Source organism: Tiliqua scincoides, chromosome 1 (genome assembly GCF_035046505.1).
Source record: "Tiliqua scincoides isolate rTilSci1 chromosome 1, rTilSci1.hap2, whole genome shotgun sequence".
Lineage (NCBI taxonomy): Eukaryota > Metazoa > Chordata > Lepidosauria > Squamata > Scincidae > Tiliqua > Tiliqua scincoides.
Window position 1 is genome coordinate 59,760,433 of NC_089821.1, and position 18,016 is coordinate 59,778,448.

Here is an 18,016-nt window from a genome sequence, read left to right on the forward strand (position 1 = left end):
GCTCAGGATGCACAGCCTTTGCTTGGGAGCTGGCAACCTAGCTCTGCTTCCTGTTCCCCTCCCAGTTGAGCTGTGTGGGGCTACAGGAGCTCTTCGGCCATGTTCCTAGGGTTGGGCAGTAAAAGCCAAAAACATCTGTGCAGGGTCTTTAATATTATTACTTGGCTATGTGATGATTAAAATTGTTTCAAAAAATCTTGAGGTATATCTGTAACATTTTTCTGTCTGAGTTTTTAAATTCAAACTCTTGACCCCTTTGTATTTTCCCAATTGGTACAGCTCAGTTGATAAATGTATAATGTTAAACGTGCAACCCTGTGAAAAATACCCTTTACTATAACTGGTTGAGAGTGGGGGGAGGCAGCATGGAGAGAATATGGAGTAGAGAACATGCAAGCAAAGGAAGGGAGAAGCAACATTTCTTCTACTCTGCCCTAAATTCCTCCCCCCTGAGATGTTTTGCTTTTTTTTTAAATCGGTGGGTAGGTCCATTCAGTGTTTTGCAGGATCTGGAAAATCAGCTTGAGCATCTGAAAAGTTTGATATTAATGATGAAGCTCCCAAATATTCTTAACCTGCACATTAAACCATGTAATATTTCTGAATTCAGAGGTTCCCAAACTCCTCAAAAGGAGTAGGGAACCTCATAAATAGTGGTAGGGGTGGCCCCAATTGTGCAACAGTTATCATGGGGACTCAGGGACATTCTATGGTACCGGGGGGGGGGGCGCCTGAAGCCTCTTTGAGGGTCCTGGAGGGTTGCAGCTTGTGATTGTGCTTGCAATTGTGCAAACTGGAAGTGAGCTCAAATTGGTGATTGGATCTCAGGGCAACTATGTGGAGGCTCGTAGAGAGGGCTGCAAATCTCCAGGACCCTCAAAGAGGCTTCAGGAGCCCTGCAGGTACATTAGAATGTCCCCACAGTACCACGATTGCAGTGGCCTCATTGGGGACCTTTTCCTGGGCCACTTTCCTAAGGGGGATGGCCCATTTCTAGTTCCCCTGGTGGGTTGCTGCCCTAATTAATTAGCTCTTCCCTCCAGGGAGTCTGTTTGTATGTCATTTTGTTATCTTTTCCAGCTCCCTCAGATCACAGAAGTGACCATGAAGATGATCAATTACATGTAAGCCCTTACAGTGATGGGCTACCAACCCTTTGTCAGCCTACACATCAAATACAGGTACAAAAGACAGACTTGTAAAAACTGCTTATCTTAAGAAGGTTGCGTTCAAGCTATACTCCTGGACTTTGGTGGGCACTGATCATTGCCTTATCCTGAAACTTGCTGAAGGTATAGCTGGCACACATCGAATACAGGAGTGTGTTTGGTTTTTTTTCACTCTCAGCAAGGTCCAGCTGATTACTGTATAACACAAAAATTGTTTATGTTGAATTTTAATGTTTCTTATAGAATTCGGAGGCACCAATTCCAACAGTAATCTGCATCAAGACTTTATCTTAAATTTTGTGTTATCCATCCCAGTGGTTCGCAAACTTTTAGCACCAGGACCCCTTTTTCAAATGAGAATCTGTCAGGACCCACCGGAAGTGATGTCATGACTGGAAGCGACATCATCAATCAGAAAAGTTTTTAACACTTCTAGGCTGCAATCCTACGCAGGATTAAGTCCCATTTACCATCATTGTTTAAAGCATGTACAGAGTAGCCTGTTAAAAGTACCGATGAGTAACATTTCCCCAAATGCAGTCACAAACCATGGTAGTCTAATATATTGAAAACATTGAAATGAATGGGAACCCACCTGAAAATGGCTCGTGACCCACCTGGTGGGTCCCGACCCACAGTTTGAGAAACACTGATCTATCATATTGTCTAATGCATTATAATACATGTTGTATTATACGCCTGCATAGCAAAAATTTTGGCTAAACTATTGTTACTATGCCAAAAGTAATGGCATTCTTGAAATCCTTGCACCAATTTATTAATAATAAACACTATAATAAACATCAAAATATTCAGATAAACACAAAATTGACCCAATTTTGTTACAGTGTTAACATTCCAAAGTTCTGTCAATATACTGAGTACTGGGCATTTCTGTTACAACAGAGAAGACTTTTTAACTGTTAGCAGTGGAAGAGTTGACACAAGATGTTGGGATATGTTTCATATCTAACTGGTGAATGATAGCCATCTCAAGGGGTGGCAGAGATTAGAAAAATCATGTACCTTAGGATGGAATCCTATTAGTAAGTGGTAGGAAAACGACTTCTAATAAATTCAGTGGTTCCCAAACTGGTGAGTCATAACCCACCAGGGGAATCAGAAGAGGGCTATTTCTTCTTAGGAGGAGAGATCTAGAAATGGGTGCCCCGATGGTGCTGCAGTGATCAAGCCGCTGAGAGCAAACATTTTTTAAACTTACCTGGGGGGTCTCACTGACCTCTGGGAGGCTTGCAGCCCACTTTGCAGGTCTCCCTGCTGCTCCAAATAGCAGGAGGCCTGCAGAGGAGGCTGCGAGCCTCCCAGGTCAGTGTGACCACCAGCCCATTATATGGGTCATTTAAGTTAAATGGTAAGCTTAACTTTAAAACTGATAAGTTTAAAAAACAAAACCCTTGCTCCTGGCAGTGGCGTGATCACTGTGGTGCTGTCGGGGCCTCCCCTCTGCCCCGCCAATACTTGCTGCTCTCTCAAAGTCTGAATAGGACTTTGTGAACTGCTGGATTAATTAATTAGTTTTTAAAAATCAATTATTGACTTGAAAACTGTTTCTGGCTAATCAAGGAACAGATTTCTTAGAGATACTTGCCTTGTCACACACTATCCAAGGAGGGCTCGTTGGATTGTGCTGTGTTAGTCCCCATGCCACCACAGCAGTCCTGAAGCCCACCCATTCTGCATTAGTTTGCAGCAACAACTCTGCACTTGCTGTTGTCAGTAGGGCTGGGGCTACCCTGGAGGTCCTTCATGTGGCATTCTATATCCTAAATAACACGTGCACAGGCATACTCCATTAACATTTCCTTTAAAAAATTAAAAACATTGCAGTCATTTAAAATCAAAGCCAAACAGTTAAGTAGCAAAATACCTCTTTAATATGGGGAAAATTGTAATCTTGCATAAATGAATCTATTAATCAGATTATGATTGGCAGTCTGTTTAGCAAATTGACCCATATAATGGGCTGGCAGGAAGGCCAGACCTTATGCAGCCTTTGCTCCATTGCAGAGTGTTTTACAATGCTTTAGTGGCAGTGTGAAAGCCTGGTGCACCAGTGGAGCATTTGCTCCTCTTGCATGCTGTTTGGATAGGATTGGGCATGAGTGAACTGATGTGCTTCCTAGTTTCTAAGCAGTTCCTGTCTTGGATTTTCTCAGTGCTTTTAGCTAAAAATCTTGCTGTGAGTCAAGACAGCCATGGATTTAAGGCAGTTTTCACACATGAAACCTGTTCTGGTCCTGCTTAGATCTAGTCTGCGACACAGTTGTAAACTATGTTTCTTGGGATACTTTCTTGGAGTACAAATTTTCCTTGAATTACAAATCCTTTCTTCCATACTAACAAGCACTGGGCATTTTTTACAGGCCCATATTTTATATTGCTTTGATTGTCTTTTCTGCCATTTATATTTATGGAAGAGAATAGGGAGAGACATTTGTAATGTGAATGATCATCCAGGCCAATGTAGGTTTATGCCTGCATTACGAAATTATTTAGATAAGAGCTGCTGTTAAGTTTTACAGCAGCTGTAAAAATCTGTGAAAAAAGCCTGTTGTGCTCAAAAGATTTAAACCTCTTGTATGAAAAGTACTCCAAGATGAGTAAAGTTTGATGAAACTTTCAGCCCTGAGCAGAATGCTTAGGAAACTATTTGGAATGCCCAAGCTAGTTCTTTTCTTTGATCTGTGTGCCTGAGGGCCCAATCCTATTCAATATTTTCCAGTGCTGGTGTTGCTGTGTCAATGGGGTATGCACTGCTTCCTATGTTGGGGAGGGAGTCACAGAGGCCTCCTCAAGGTATGGGAACTTTTGTTCCCTTACCTCAGGGCTGCATTACAGCTACACCGGTGCTGGAAAATTGGATAGGATGGAGCCCTGAGACTTGCAAGGTAAAATGCAAGCCTATGTAGCTTTGTACCACAAGAGATCAAAGACAGTTGATCACTGAAAAATGATCTTGGGATAAGCTACAGTATTCCCATGTAAAGATACTGGGAAAATATTGAATGAACATTTTTGTGTGTGACACAACCTTTATTTGTCTGGTTCACAGCCGGAGATAGATGTTGCTTTTGAAACTTTGTCACTGGGAAATCCAGTCCCAGGTAAGCTGACAAAATTTGTTTCTGTGATTGCTCACCTACAGTTTATTGCCATCCGTCTTACTTAGTGTGGAAGCTTAGGACACTTTCTTATTAAACATTTTTTGTACAAGTTTTGTAATTGCTAATATTCTCCTAACTCTTGAACCCCAAGTTCTTCTGTGGGTGGTGGAACATCAGTATATGTGGTGGTGAGGAAGAAGATTTTCCAAATTCTTCTCCCCCTTCCTCTACAGCAGGGGTGCTCAATAAGTGGATCGTGATCTACTGGTAGATCGCGAAGCAAAATGAGTAGATCACAGAGTGCCGACCCCCCCCTTCAGGTGCCTCTGGGAGGAAATGCTGGGAGTAAAGCCCATTGTACTCAATGGGGCTTACTCCCAGGTAAGTGTGGCTAGGATTGCAGCCTCACAGCCTAATCCTAGGCATGTCTACTCAGGAGTAAGTCCTGTTATACTCAGTGGGGCTCAAGGTACACCAACATACATTGTACACATAAATGTTATATGTTATGATGGCGCGAACATTGTAAAAAAAACTCTGGTAGATCTCCGGGCCTTGCTGGGTTTCAAAGTAGCTCTCGAGCCAAAAAAGTGTGAGCACCCCTGCTCTACAGTCTCTTGAAAATCTGTTCTTGAGAATTGAAGGACCTCTGGAATAGGCTGGCATGTGGCACTGGTGCGGTGCAGGTTAAGAGTATTGGCACAAATTACCTTCCAGGAATGGAAGTGTTTTCATTTGCAGCTCAACAGTACAACCTACTGCAGCATTTCCCAAACTGTGGGCTGAACTGCTCCATTGCTTCTCTGGAGGTTGGAAGTCTCCAGAGGAGATGGAATGGGATGCAGAAAGTGGCCACAGCATCCTCCATAACTAGAACAGAGCCTGGGGTCAGTCCTGCACCCCCCCCCCTTGGTGGAGCATCCGGGGCAGATACCCCTAGTTATGGCTCTGAGGACAAGGTGGATCATGGTGCTAAACCACTGACCTAGTGAATACATTTGCACTAACACTCTTTTGTTGGAACCTACTATTCAAGGTTGGTTCATTCACATAGGAGTGCCATCAACCCAGTTAATACCAACTTAAATCCAGTTGTGTAACTGTTGGAGGAGCACGAAGTAGCTTAAAGCAAACAATTTTAGGAGAGACTCTACTCTGATGAGGATTTGGTGTTGGGGCTGCCAACCACTTTCTCTGCCTTCTGTATGGTTTGATCTATGACCTTGAGGGTTCTGGGACTAACTGTATTCTGAAAGTGTTTTAATGTTTCAAAAATAGAAGTGGGTGCATCTTCCACAGATGCCATTCTGAATAAAGCTGAGCAAGCAATCTGGTAGCTTCCCTGAAAACAATTTAAACATTTTGAGCATTCATCAAATGCTCTGGGACCCAGGGGTGTACCAACCCTGCGCTAAACCTGGTGCATGCTGTGGGCACCACATTGAGGGGGGGGGTGCCAGAGCTTGTGCTCCAATTGCTTCCCTGTTGATCCGGGCCACTCATGATGATGTCATGATGCTGCATGGTGTCATGATGTTGGGCGTTGGCCTTGGTGCCAGAAGCCCTCGATATGCCACCTCTGGGACCTCATAGGTCACTTGGGTGTTGGACAGGAAAGTTGGGGAAGACTGAGTGGGCCTCTTCTCTGGTAGTGAATGATGTGCAGAATGTTTGTTTCCTGCAGTATGAGGGTGGGTGGAGGGAGGGATTGGATGACTTACAAGGAAATGATGCTCCACATGTCACTCACAGCCATTGAGAAGACTACAAATTATATTGTGTGAGTAATTTCCTGCTAGGATGCTGGGACTTGTAACCCAGTCCCAACCTTGCAGGTACATTGTTTGGGCCTCTCCTCTGCTGGAACCCACCTCTACTTAAATCCTCCCTCCCTTGCTCAACATTATTTTTTTTCTCTTGATGAAGGTAAGGGGGGGTGTCATAGGCAGAGTGAGATGGAAGTCTTAGAGGTGGACCTGCCCAAGGAGAAGGGTGTGTCAGCTTTAAAGTGGCTTCAAGTCTGAATTATGTCCCTTCTTTAAAGTCTCACCATGTCAGTGATATATAGGCAAGGTAGGCAGAGCCTCACCTAATCAGCAAGAAGAAGAAAAAAGTAAAGGACCCAACAAGTTTTAAAAAGTACCTTTTACCTCTCTCAAGCTTCCTTTCTGCTCTGCTCCAGCTTAGTCCATTTAAAGCAACACACATAAAACAAAGAGGGAACAAGGAGAGCTGCCAATCAGCTCAATTGTTATGGTGGCTTGCAAAGAACAAAACAGGCAGGGACACCTGTGCAATTAAAGAGCTACCTCCACTTGCTCAATAATAAAAAGAGAGTGCCTGAGTCTCTAGGGAGGCATCAGGAAGAGTTGCCTCCAGCAGGTTAGGCTGGAAGCATGGGTGTCTTCCAATAAAAAACCAACAAAATAGTGTGGCTGGCTTCAAATAAAAAAACGGTAGGATGCCTGCATCAGCAAGCTCTGGGGAGGCAGAGGGAAGAGTTGCTTCTCTTCTGTTTAAACTTAAACAAAAACAAAACACAGGGAGCCTGTGCAAAGGACTGCTCTGCATAGCAGCAGGAGAAGCAGCTTTTCTGTTTCAGGAGTCTTGGGCTGAATTCTCCCTAGCTCTGAGTGGAAGAAGGTGATTTTAAAAAGAAAAAATTCCCAAGGGGGTCAGGGGAGAGAGTGTGTTCCAGACACTGATCGTAATTTATTTCTGAAGGGGGAGGGAGAGAGTGTGTATTGCCTCCCTGGGCCTGGATGTCACTGCACTTTTGAGCCCATAAAGACTTCAGTAGCCTGAAATACTGCACTTATCATTCCTAGTTGTCTGCCAAGTGCATTGCTTTTTGTGCTCATTGTCATAAAGCAAGTGACCCAGAAGGCTGCTGTGAGGTGCAAATTGATCACTCAAATCGGTACTTAGGTGTTCAGCCAGCTTTCTGTGTTCTGCATCCATTTGGCATAAGAAGGAGAGGGCATGAACCAACTCTTTAGCTCAGTAGGCAGATGCAGTAAAATGAGTGTATATAAAGTTGGTGTTGAAATCTTAATGAGGTGCATGTGTTCCCTGCAGTGCTGACTGGGAACTCATCGGAGAACTTCTACCAGTGCAGTCGCGGTGGTGCAGTCCAGTGGCCTGTGCATCATTTGCCACCAGACAAGAGGCCCAGCCCAAATCTGAGTGAACAGGTTGCATGGGTCCCTAACCCATTTGGAGGATCTGATAATCCCACTGGTAGGTCTAGATCTGTTTGCTTGCCAAAAATGAAAAAGCACAATAAGAACTGATTCTTCAATCTCTGCATCAATCTGCACCTTATGCAGTCAGATGGTAAACTGAAAGGGGTAGAATTCTGGACTGTTCCACCTCAAACTGCACATGGAGAATTGTTTGTATTTGAATCCTCTTCCTTACAAGTCCCTCTCTCTTACCCCATCCTGCATATAAGAAATCAGCAAACTGGGGAATGCCTACACTAAACCTGTCCTCCAGTGTGCTCATTTAGTACATGCAGTAAGAGGGTGTTGTTTTTTTACAGTAAGACATTTTAAAATATGACTCCACCTGCAATTTGAAGTGGAATAGTCCAGAATTTTATCCCCTCAGTTTACTATTTCCAGTGGTTGTAACGTGTAGATTAGGTCCTACACTAGCTACTCAAAAAATGGCTAGCTTTATTTGCCTGTGCAATGTCTTGTTGAGTGTTTGTATCCATATTGTTATAACTGTGTGGGTGTAGCCCAGGGGTGCCCAAACCCCGGCCCTGGGGCCACTTGCGGCCCTTGAGGACTCCCAATGCGGCCCTTGCGGAGCCCCCAGTCTCCAATGAGCCTCTGGCCCTCCAGAGATGTGCTGGAGCCCACACTGGCCCGACACAACTGCTCTCAGTGTGAGGGAGACTGTTTGACCTCTTGCATGAGCTGTGGGATGAGGGCTCCCTCCACTGCTTGCCGGTTCACATTTGTCATGCAGTAGCGGCAGTAAAGGAAAGGCCAGCCTTGCTTTGTGCAAGGCCTTTTATAGGCCTTGAGCTATTGCAAGACCTTCATCCATTCATATAAGTTCATCTTTAATATATACATTTATGTAAACATATGTAAATTTATTCAAATTTTAAATGTAAATTCTTTTTTTCCCCGGCCCCCGACCCAGTGTCAGAGAGATGATGTGGCCCTCCTGCCAAAAACTTTGGACACCCCTGGTGTAGCCTGTTAAAGGGCTGGGGCAGTAAGAGCAAACTGGCAGGTGCTGCCCTCCCCCCATAGAGAGTGTTTGTCTACAGCAGGTGTGTCCAAAGTTTTTGGCAGGAGGGCCAAAAGAATTAATTTACATTTAAAATTTGAATAAATTTACATAAGTTTACATAAATGAATCTGTTAAAGATGAATTTATATGAATGAATGAATGAATGAAGGTCTTGCAATAGCTCAAGGCCTATAAAAGGCCTTGCACAAGGCAAGGCTGACCTTTCCTTTGCTGCCACTACTGCATCACAGACTTCAAAATCTTTGCACAGTGGTAGTGAAGCTTTACCATTCTGGAGCGCAGTAACCAGTTTTCATACCATACAATCACAGAGCCTCAAGCCTGGGAACTGCTTCCCCTGATGAACACCCCGGAGGGTTCTGTGCCCCGATTTCCTGGGGTAACAGTTCCCCGATGCAAGGCTCTGAGGCCACATGGTGCAAAAACTGGTTGCTGCGCACCCAAATGCAAGGCTTTGCCTCCGCTGTGTCCGGAATGAATACTCCAGCTGACCAGATTCTGCCCTTAGGCTGAAATTTGGAGGCCCCTGGCTTAAAACCAAAGATCAGCACAAGACAATGCATATTACAGTTTATACGAGTAATATAAAATAAGAACTTTTCTTAGTCTGATCATAATGCCTGAATAGGGCTGGTGAATACCATACCTACTAGTGCTCAAGGATCCAACCTGGAATGCACTGATTGTACTGAAGTGTGTCACCTCATGGAATACAAGCACACACTTCGCAAGGGATTCTCCTATGTGCTCCTCTCCCAGCTGTGTAGGCCTGAGGAAGCAAAAATAGCGTGGCCTGTTCGCAGCATGGAGCAAAACCGGTTAGTCTTATGATCCAGACTTGTGTAATATTTACTGAAGATCAAAGTTCAGTGGCTTAATGTCTCATGGCAATCATGACAATGATGGTTGGAGCTTTAATATCCCCAACTGCATTTAATTAATCTTTAGCAGTATGATTTATGGACCATTCCTTTGTTCTGTCTGCTATGAAAGCAAGTGTGTGTTTGAGTTAATGTTTTTTTTAATACAGCAGGGTCCGCCACATATGAACCAGACTATAGTTATATAGTTCCTCATATTGACCAAAATGGCTGCTTGCCACTTGGAAACAGAGGATTGAATGGACCAGTGGAGAACGACTATTCGATGTGGCCAGCTCAAACTATACCAAATGTGAATTCCCACTCAGCTGCCATTCATGTACGGCAGCATACACAAGACTCACCTGGAACAAATCCATTTAACTTAGGTGAGGAATATATTCTGCACTTGACATTTTTGGGTAAATGGGAACAGATGGATTTTTATGTATGGGAGACATAATCCATGCTTCTGCTCAAATAATACCCAGGTTCTGGTTTATGGACAAGCAAGAATATATTAATCAAAATATGAAACTGAGGTAGACATATTCTGCTCAAGTCTTTGCCAATTGCTATTGAAGATGTATTTTCTGCATAATTGTATCCATGAAGATGCCTTCCCCTTTGTCAGTTTCTAGGTTGTAAACCCCTACGGGTAAGGACCTGTTTTACATTCTGTGTAAGGCACCATGGGAATTAATAATTCTCTATAAACCATACGTCTCTTACAACTGTCACCTTTCTTCACACTTCGAAACTACTAAAGTAAATCTATTAAGAGAACTGCAGCCCTGTGCAAAATTCATGTTTTCATTAATTCAGCTCACTTCCTGTTTGCTTTGCTTGCACACAAAATCTAAACAAATGTCTAAATCAATGATTTTTACCTTTTTCATTGCATGACCTGCTAACAAGATGCTAAAATTGTCAAGGCACACCATTTGTTTTTGGACAACTGGCTAGGCATACTGCACTGCCAGCTGGCGGCTCACTTCCTCCAATGGCTCTACTAATAAATGACCCTCCCCCAAACTCCCACAGCACACCTGCAGACAATTCGTGGCACACCAATGTGCCGCAGCATAGTGGTTGAAAATTGCTGGTCTAAATGCTGTCCTTCTAAAAGCACTTGCAATTTTGCTTCCAAAATCAAGTGTGTATATTTCAATTTGTCCAGTCTAAGATGTTTTGAACTTGTATCTACAACCCATTTTCGCAGATATCCTGCAGATCATCATCTTTTAACCCAAAATAGAGGCCCCTCTATGGGTAGAATGCCTCCTGAAAATGGGATAAGCCCTTTATGTGTTAACACCCTGTCTTGAGTTCCTGTTAGAGAGAGAGCAAACTAGCAGGTTTGAAAGGCCTCCCCAGTAGATATTCATATTACACTGTAACTTGCATTTTTCTTCCCTTTCCCCTTTGGAGACCATGTTTGAACTTGTTTCCTAGGGAACATATACCCAGTTTTGATTTGTGACAAGAAACATAGCGGATAGTTTTGAAGGAGGAAGTGGTTTCCAACTAACTCCCCAACTAGGCATGTGACAAACTGTGTTTCAGAACATTTCAATCAATGTTTGTTAACATTTAATAAAATATCAGTAAAAATACTCAAGGGGGAGAGTTACAAACAAAATGCGCAGCCCCCACTTTTCTCAGACAACAGAGGTACAGGTTGAGACTCATTATTCCCATGGATTCCCTTCTAAGCACTGAATGGCAAAAAAACTCACTATAGCAAATCAATTTAAAAAACAAAGTTTCTTTGCTCCAGTGATTTAAAAATGACCTTGCTGACCTTTGTAATGTAAGATAAGAGTCATTAAGAAGACAAACCATCAACCAGTCTTCCTCCAAGAGCTTAGAAAACTTCACTCAGCCTCTCCCTTTACCAATGCAAAGCGATCACTTTTCTTTCATGTGCTCAGGGGGAAGGGAGGGGTCCACTGGAGAGAGGTTTGATGGATTGTCAGCCAGCTGCCCTCTCTCTCTCTCATTAAGGAGGCTGTTGTTAAAGGACTGTTCAGTTTTTTAAACTGATTTTAAAGGAGTGTGTTTTCCCCTTCTCCAGGGGGGAAACGCACATTCCTTCTCATTTGCAGGGGCCATTTGTGTTGAGTCAAATCCATGTATAAAAAATCTGTGTATAAATAGGCTGGACCTGTATGTCATTAATATAAAAAGGGCTTTTTTTAAAGCTAAATTGATTGGAATGAATTAAAATAACATTTGGATGAAAGGAGCTGCATGTGCAATTGCAGCACTGCATTTATTTATTTTTGGACAGAGGGAGGATGCTGTGGGAGTGGTATTTTATCTGCCCAGTGGGGCTAGGATATTCAAGGATATTTGAATACATATCAGGATAGTCAAGTATTCTTTTTCTGCATTAGGAGAAACCCAATATAATAACTGCCTCATCGAAAATGTTTTCATGAATGAAGAAGCTCAGGGATATCAAGTGGAGATGAACAACCCAACGAGGAATGGCTGTTGGCTGCCAATGAATGAGCATGCTGTGGCAAACCAGGACATGTTTGTGTCTCCAACTGTTCCCTCCCCAGCAGATCAGCCCCTTCTCATTGCTCCCTTGCAGAATAATACAGGTTAGTAAATTACACTCTGTCTTGAATAAGGCAAATTCCAGTGAAGTTGGCAATGGGTGCAATTCTCAGGGCAGCAGAGGCTTGGGAAGAAAGATCTTGTGGTTTTGACTGACAATGAGGGGAATTGACCATACACCCTGTCCTCTGCTTGGTGCTGACTAGGCCTTGCATTTAACTTGTACGTTGGGCTGAAAGAAAATGCAGTGTTCCAAAGCTGGGTATGCAATCCTTGCCCACAAATTAGAAGGCCAGAGTATAGAAGTCAGTGGTGTCACTCGAGTTTACATCACCCAGTGCAGGAGGCCACCCCCATGCAAAGACTCAAGTGGTTCCCTCCTCCTGAGGGAAAACTTTGAGAACCACTGCTCTAATGCATTTATTCCAATTTATTTCATAATGTTTTTTCTCCAGTGCCTGGGAAGTGTGTTTTATTACTTGACCTGTTTAGCCACGCTAACTAGAATATCCCTTCTTTGATTTCAGGTATGATACTTCTATAAGTGTACCCCCAAATAGCACTTTTCTGTCTTGCATTGGCTTTGCTGCTGATGCCTAGGAAGCATTCAGTTATCTTCTCTCCATATCCTGTTATCTTATCTCTTATCTTACCTCTTATCTCCCACCCTGTTCCTTCTCAGTCAAATTTAACTAGATGAAGCTCACCCTTGTCTTCTGCAGGATTTTTTTCTCTTAACTTGGATGTCACCATCTACTACAAAGGGAAACTACTGGTTGAAAGACACGTGGAAGCAAGTGCATGCATGTTTGCCAACGATAACTGCTCTGGTTCCACTTTAGATACTAAAGATGCACAGATAATAAAGTTTCCAAACCCAGAGACCCTGCATGATAGGAACCAGGTGAAGCACACCCTGACCCTGCTGCAGAATGCCAGTCTGCAGCTATATCAAAAAAATGAGAAGATCTGTGCCAGGCGACTTGGCAGGTGTAAGGTCTTCTTGGCCTTCTCCAAGCAACTGGAGAACATGGATCAGGACCCTCAGTCTAGATTGTTGCCACGGATTGAAGAAACTGAGATCTTCAACTACAGAATATTTTTCACAGGTGATTCTCTTGAAAGTTGCTCTGTTGCCTCTATGGGCACCAAATGAATTTGAATTTATTTTGTACAATTCTTTCTTTTTAAAAATGGTAATACAGGTGGGGCCTTGGTATCTGCAGGGGATCTGTTCTCAGACTCCCTGTAGATACTGAAAACAGCAGAAAAGCAAATCTGAAGGTGACCAGTGTTGTGCGACCACCCACAGCCTCTGCTTCCTAGAGGCAAAAATCGTCTTTCAGTTTTCGGAAGAAAACCAGAAGTGACTACTTATGCCTCTAAAAGCACTGATTCCCAACCTATGGTCCGGAGACCACAGGTGGTCCGCAAGTCCCTGAGAAGTGGTCCGCAAGGTCTCAGGAAAAAAAATCACTTTTGATAACTTCCAGTGTGTCTCTGAGCAAGTGGTCCCCAATGAACCATCAGAGACAGCAGAGAATGGATGACCTGCAGCTGGCAGCAAAAGCAGCAAACCACAAATCTTCTCTATTAATCATAAATCTCTAAAGAATCTTTTGTAATTACAGGCATTCTCCACAGGTTTTGGTACCCATGGATTTCTTCATTCGCAGGTCCCCAAACCTGTGGTGCGGGCCAATCTGAAGGTGAGGGGAGTTATGCTCCTCTCCCCTCCGGAGGCTCTTCTGCAACCCGCAGAGGCCATGTGTGTCTGCCTGCAGCCTCTGCGGATTTCAGTAGAGCCTCTGGATCAATTGGAGCATGGCTTCAGATGGGTTTGGCAGAGTGAAAACCATAGGTTTCAAATACCTGCGGTTTTCCTTATCCATGGGGGTTCTAGGATTGGAACCCCATGGATAATGAGGGCTGCCTGTATTACAAATGTATTTTTTTGTGTGGGGGTGGGGGTTGCATGTGGTTCACAACAATTCCAAGTTTTGCCTCAGTGGTCCGTGGTCTCCTAGAGGTTGGGAACCACTGCTTTTAAAGGCATTCTGAGCGTTTCAGAAAGGCTTTCAGAAAGCCCTCCAGAGGTGACTGGAGCACAGCAGTTTCAGGTTGGGTGAAGTCTGACTCAATGCAGGTCCGGGGGACCTGTGTTTAGCCAGATCTGTGGATAAGTAGGCTCAACCTGTAAAGTTGTGAACTGGCATATTAAATGTTTCTTTTGCCATGCTATTTGTAGCTTTCTCTCTGTCTGGAGCATGCTGTTTGAATTTGAGTTGGGTCAGGAGGTTTTGATATGAAATTGTAGCACAGGTCAAGACACTTACAAGGCTGCAACTGTGCCTCTTACAGTGGTGGCTTCACCTTGCAATTGCCTCCTTAGTAGAAATAATAATGCAGTTTGACCATATATCATTTTTTAAATGGCAGAATATTTTATACCATTTTCCATATGCTGGTATGGAGTCGAGTGTTATCAATAGTCTAAAACAGGGGTGCCCAAACCCCAGCCCTGGGGCCATTTGTGGCCCTTGAGGACTCCCAATCTGGCCCATAGGGAGCCCCAAGACTTCAATGAGCTTCTGGCCCTCCGGAGACTTGCTGGAGCCCATGCTGGCCCAACACAATTGCTCTCAGCATGACGTCTTGCATGAGCTGTGGGCAAGAGCTCCCTCAACTGCTTGCTGTTTCACATCTGTGATGCAGCAGCGGCAGCAAAGGAAAGGCTGGGCTTGCTTTGTGCAAGGCCTTGAATTATTGCAAGACCTTCGTTCATATAAGTTCCATCTCTAATATATTCATTTATGTAAATTTATTCAAATTTGAAATGTAAATTCTTTTTTTCCCCGGCCTCCGACACAGTGTCAGAGAGATGATGTGGCCCTCCTGCCAAAAAGTTTGGACACCCCTGGTCTAAAACAACTATACCTATTAACTATCTTTCAACCCCAGTCTTGCAGTATTGGTGCTTACTCTGTGTTAGAGGACTGTATATGGATGGGGGTTGGCCAGAAGTTGCTGGTATTGGGTAGGTAGGTATTTATTGGTATTGGGCACAGGACTTGAAAATCTTTGCTTCCATTAAAAACGTGTTTCTATCCCATTTGGCTGCAAAAGCTTTAGTGTGTGTGGGCAATGCCTCATGAAAACCCAGAAGCTGGCTGGGTTGGGCTAGGCTGATCAGCATGTCCAGGGGCCTATAAGTGCCTGATGTTGGTGACATAGTGAATTTTTTTCCTGTCTTTCCCACAATGTGCATGAATGCAGGTACAATAAGGCAACGTATGCCATTTGAGTTGCCTTGGGGCAGAATTTTAATGTTTTCCAGTACAAGCTATGCATGACCCTGAGCGTAGCTCTTGGTGCTTGCAGGAGTTTTCACTTTGCCTACAAAGCTTATCTCTAACCAGCAGCATTCAGTGCATAGCTGGTGGTGCAGGGGAAGGAATGAGACAGCAATACTATGCTGCATTTGTATGGCATTTTGGATCATAAGAACATAAGAACAGCCCCACTGGATCAGGCCATAGGATCATCTAGTCCAGCTTCCTGTATCTCACAGGAATGCCCCAGGGCTGGGAGGAATGCCCTCACAGCGGCCCACCAAATGCCCCAGGGAGCATACCAGTTAACAGGAGACCTGCATCCCGGTGCGCTCCTTTGCATCCGGCATTCTGACATAGACCTGCATGCTGGCATTCTGATACATAGCCCATTTCTAAAATCAGGAGGTTGCACATATGCATCATGGCTTGTAACCATAATGGATTTTTCTTCCAGAAACTTGTTCAATCCCCTTTTAAAGGCATCCAGGCCAGATGCTGTCACCACATCCTGTGGCAAAGAGTTCCACAGACCAACCACACGCTGAGTAAAGAAATATTTTCTTTTGTCTGTCCTAACTCTCCCAACACTCAATTTTAATGGATGTCCCCTGGTTCTGGTGTTGTGTGAGAGTGTAAAGAGCATCTCTCTATCCACTTTATCCTTCCCATGCATAATTCAAAGCACCCTGCAATCCGTACATCTCTGTAATTCTTACAACAAACTTGTAAGTATTATGTTGCGCATCTGAAGGCCAAGAATGAAAGGCTTAAGGGCTACCCGTTGGGTCTGCAGAGATGAAATTTGAGCGGTGACTTCCTGGTTTGTCGTGCTAACTGCAATCCTAAACATACTTCCTTGAAAGTAAGCCCAACTGAACACTGGGATTACTTCCAAGTAAACATGCATAGGATTGTACTGAGTCTCTGCTGCTGAACTGCACAAGCAGTGTACAAAGTTGAGTTTAGCAATGTATGCACATAGAAATCTGTTGTTGAAAATGAAATCTGTCCTTTGCAGTCTGGCACCTGAAAATGTGGTTAAAGGCTCGATAAGAACTGCTTCATCCTTCATTGTCCTGTTGTTCCAAGTACACCTGCATTAACATTGACCTATAAAGCAAACATGTAAAACCTACATTAGCTGAAATGTGTTGTGTGCCCTGCACTCAGAGATAGAGGCTCAAAAATCTTTATGTGGCACGTGAAGATATCCTTGTATTTTTCTAACAGAACTGAAGGATTTTTTTGAGAATCGACGTAGTTCCTCTCCTGACTACACCATCTACCTGTGCTTTGGACAGTGCTTCTCTTCTGCTAAGCCCAAGGAGTCAAAGCTAATCTTGGTGAAGGTGAGCAAAGGGTAGTCCTGTAAAAATATCAGCACAAAATGCTGTCTTCATCTGTCGGGATTCTTGCTGACTCACTTTTGGAATGATTTTAACAAACCATAGCTTTCTGGTGCTGGAAGCGCAAGGGGGGAAGGCTATTGCTTTTTCCCAGTAAGAGTCTGTGTAAGAATCAGTCCTTGCTTGAGGGTAATAACTTGTGCTGTAAAGTGAGAAGGAAAGAGAATATGCTGTAAATTAGCCAAGGGAAAAGGGGAGAGCGAGTTGTGTGTGAAGCAGAATGAGGTTTGGAGCTTGAGAGAGTGACAATTCGTTCATGGCTCCCTCCAGCCTGTCCAGTTCTGAATGTGAAAGTCGATGGCAAGTACTTGGAGGATGCATGTTCATTGCAAAAGTAAGCAGGTTGGAAACTGATTTAATTGTTGTTGGGTGTTGGTGAATGCTGGTGTGTCACCCAAAACATTGTGGCATCCCATCTTTGACAGGCATAACATAGGTTTGCCATCATTAGTCTATAACAGGGGTGTCCAAACATTTTGGCAGGAGGGCCACATCATCTCTGACACAGTGTAGGGGGCCGGGGGGGAAGAATTAATTTACATTTAAAATTTGAATAAATTTACATAAATGAATTTATTAGAGATGGAACTTATATGAATGAAGGTGTTGCAGTAGCTCAAGGCCTATAAAAGGCCTTGCATAAAGCAAGGCCAGCCTTTCCTTTTCTGCCACTGCTGCATCACAGATGTGAAACAGCAAGTAATAGAGGGAGCCCACGTCCCACAGCTCAGATGAGAGGTTGAACAGTTGTCCTCATGCTGAGAGCAGTTGCATTGGGCCAGCATGGGCTCCAGCAAGTCTCTGGAGGGCCAGAGGCCCATTGAAGATTGGGGGCTCCCTAAGGGCCTGATTGGGAGCCCCTGAGGGCCGCAGGTGGCCCCCGGGCCGGGGTTTGGGCACCCCTGGTCTATAACAGGGGTGCCCAAACCCCGGCCCTGGGGCCACATGTGGCCCTGGGGCCACATGCGGCCCTCAGGGCCTCTCAATGCGGCCCTCAGGGAGCCCCCAGTCTCCAATGAGCCTCCGGCCCTCCAGAGATTTGTTGGAGCCCGCACTGGCCCAATGCAACTGCTCTCAGCGAGAGGGCAACTGTTTGACCTCTTGCGTGAGCTGTGGGATGCGGGCTTCCTCCATTGCTTGCTGGTTCACCTCTGTGATGCAGTAGTGACAGCAAAGGAATGGCCAGCCTTGCTTTGTGCAAGGCCTTTTATAGGTCTTGAGCTATTGCAAGACCATTCATTCATTCATATGAGTTCATCTTTAATATACTCATTTATGTAA

General features: G+C 44.2%; 1 protein-coding gene across 6 annotated transcripts in view; it reads left to right on the forward strand.

The window, feature by feature from the left end:
• IRF7 (interferon regulatory factor 7) overlaps nucleotides 1–18,016 on the forward strand; it is a 46,454-nt gene that overhangs the window by 11,007 nt on the left and 17,431 nt on the right. For 3 of the 6 annotated variants that reach the window (XM_066610679.1, XM_066610643.1, XM_066610654.1), the window contains exons 5-11: nucleotides 1,081–1,181; nucleotides 4,243–4,294; nucleotides 7,373–7,534; nucleotides 9,597–9,815; nucleotides 11,826–12,038; nucleotides 12,717–13,103; nucleotides 16,560–16,678. In XM_066610679.1, the coding sequence (XP_066466776.1) occupies nucleotides 1,081–1,181; nucleotides 4,243–4,294; nucleotides 7,373–7,534; nucleotides 9,597–9,815; nucleotides 11,826–12,038; nucleotides 12,717–13,103; nucleotides 16,560–16,678 (1,253 nt within the window). The remainder of the gene's footprint in view (nucleotides 1–1,080; nucleotides 1,182–4,242; nucleotides 4,295–7,372; nucleotides 7,535–9,596; nucleotides 9,816–11,825; nucleotides 12,039–12,716; nucleotides 13,104–16,559; nucleotides 16,679–18,016) is intronic. The other 3 variants (XM_066610671.1, XM_066610662.1, XM_066610687.1) reach the window with 3 other exon arrangements.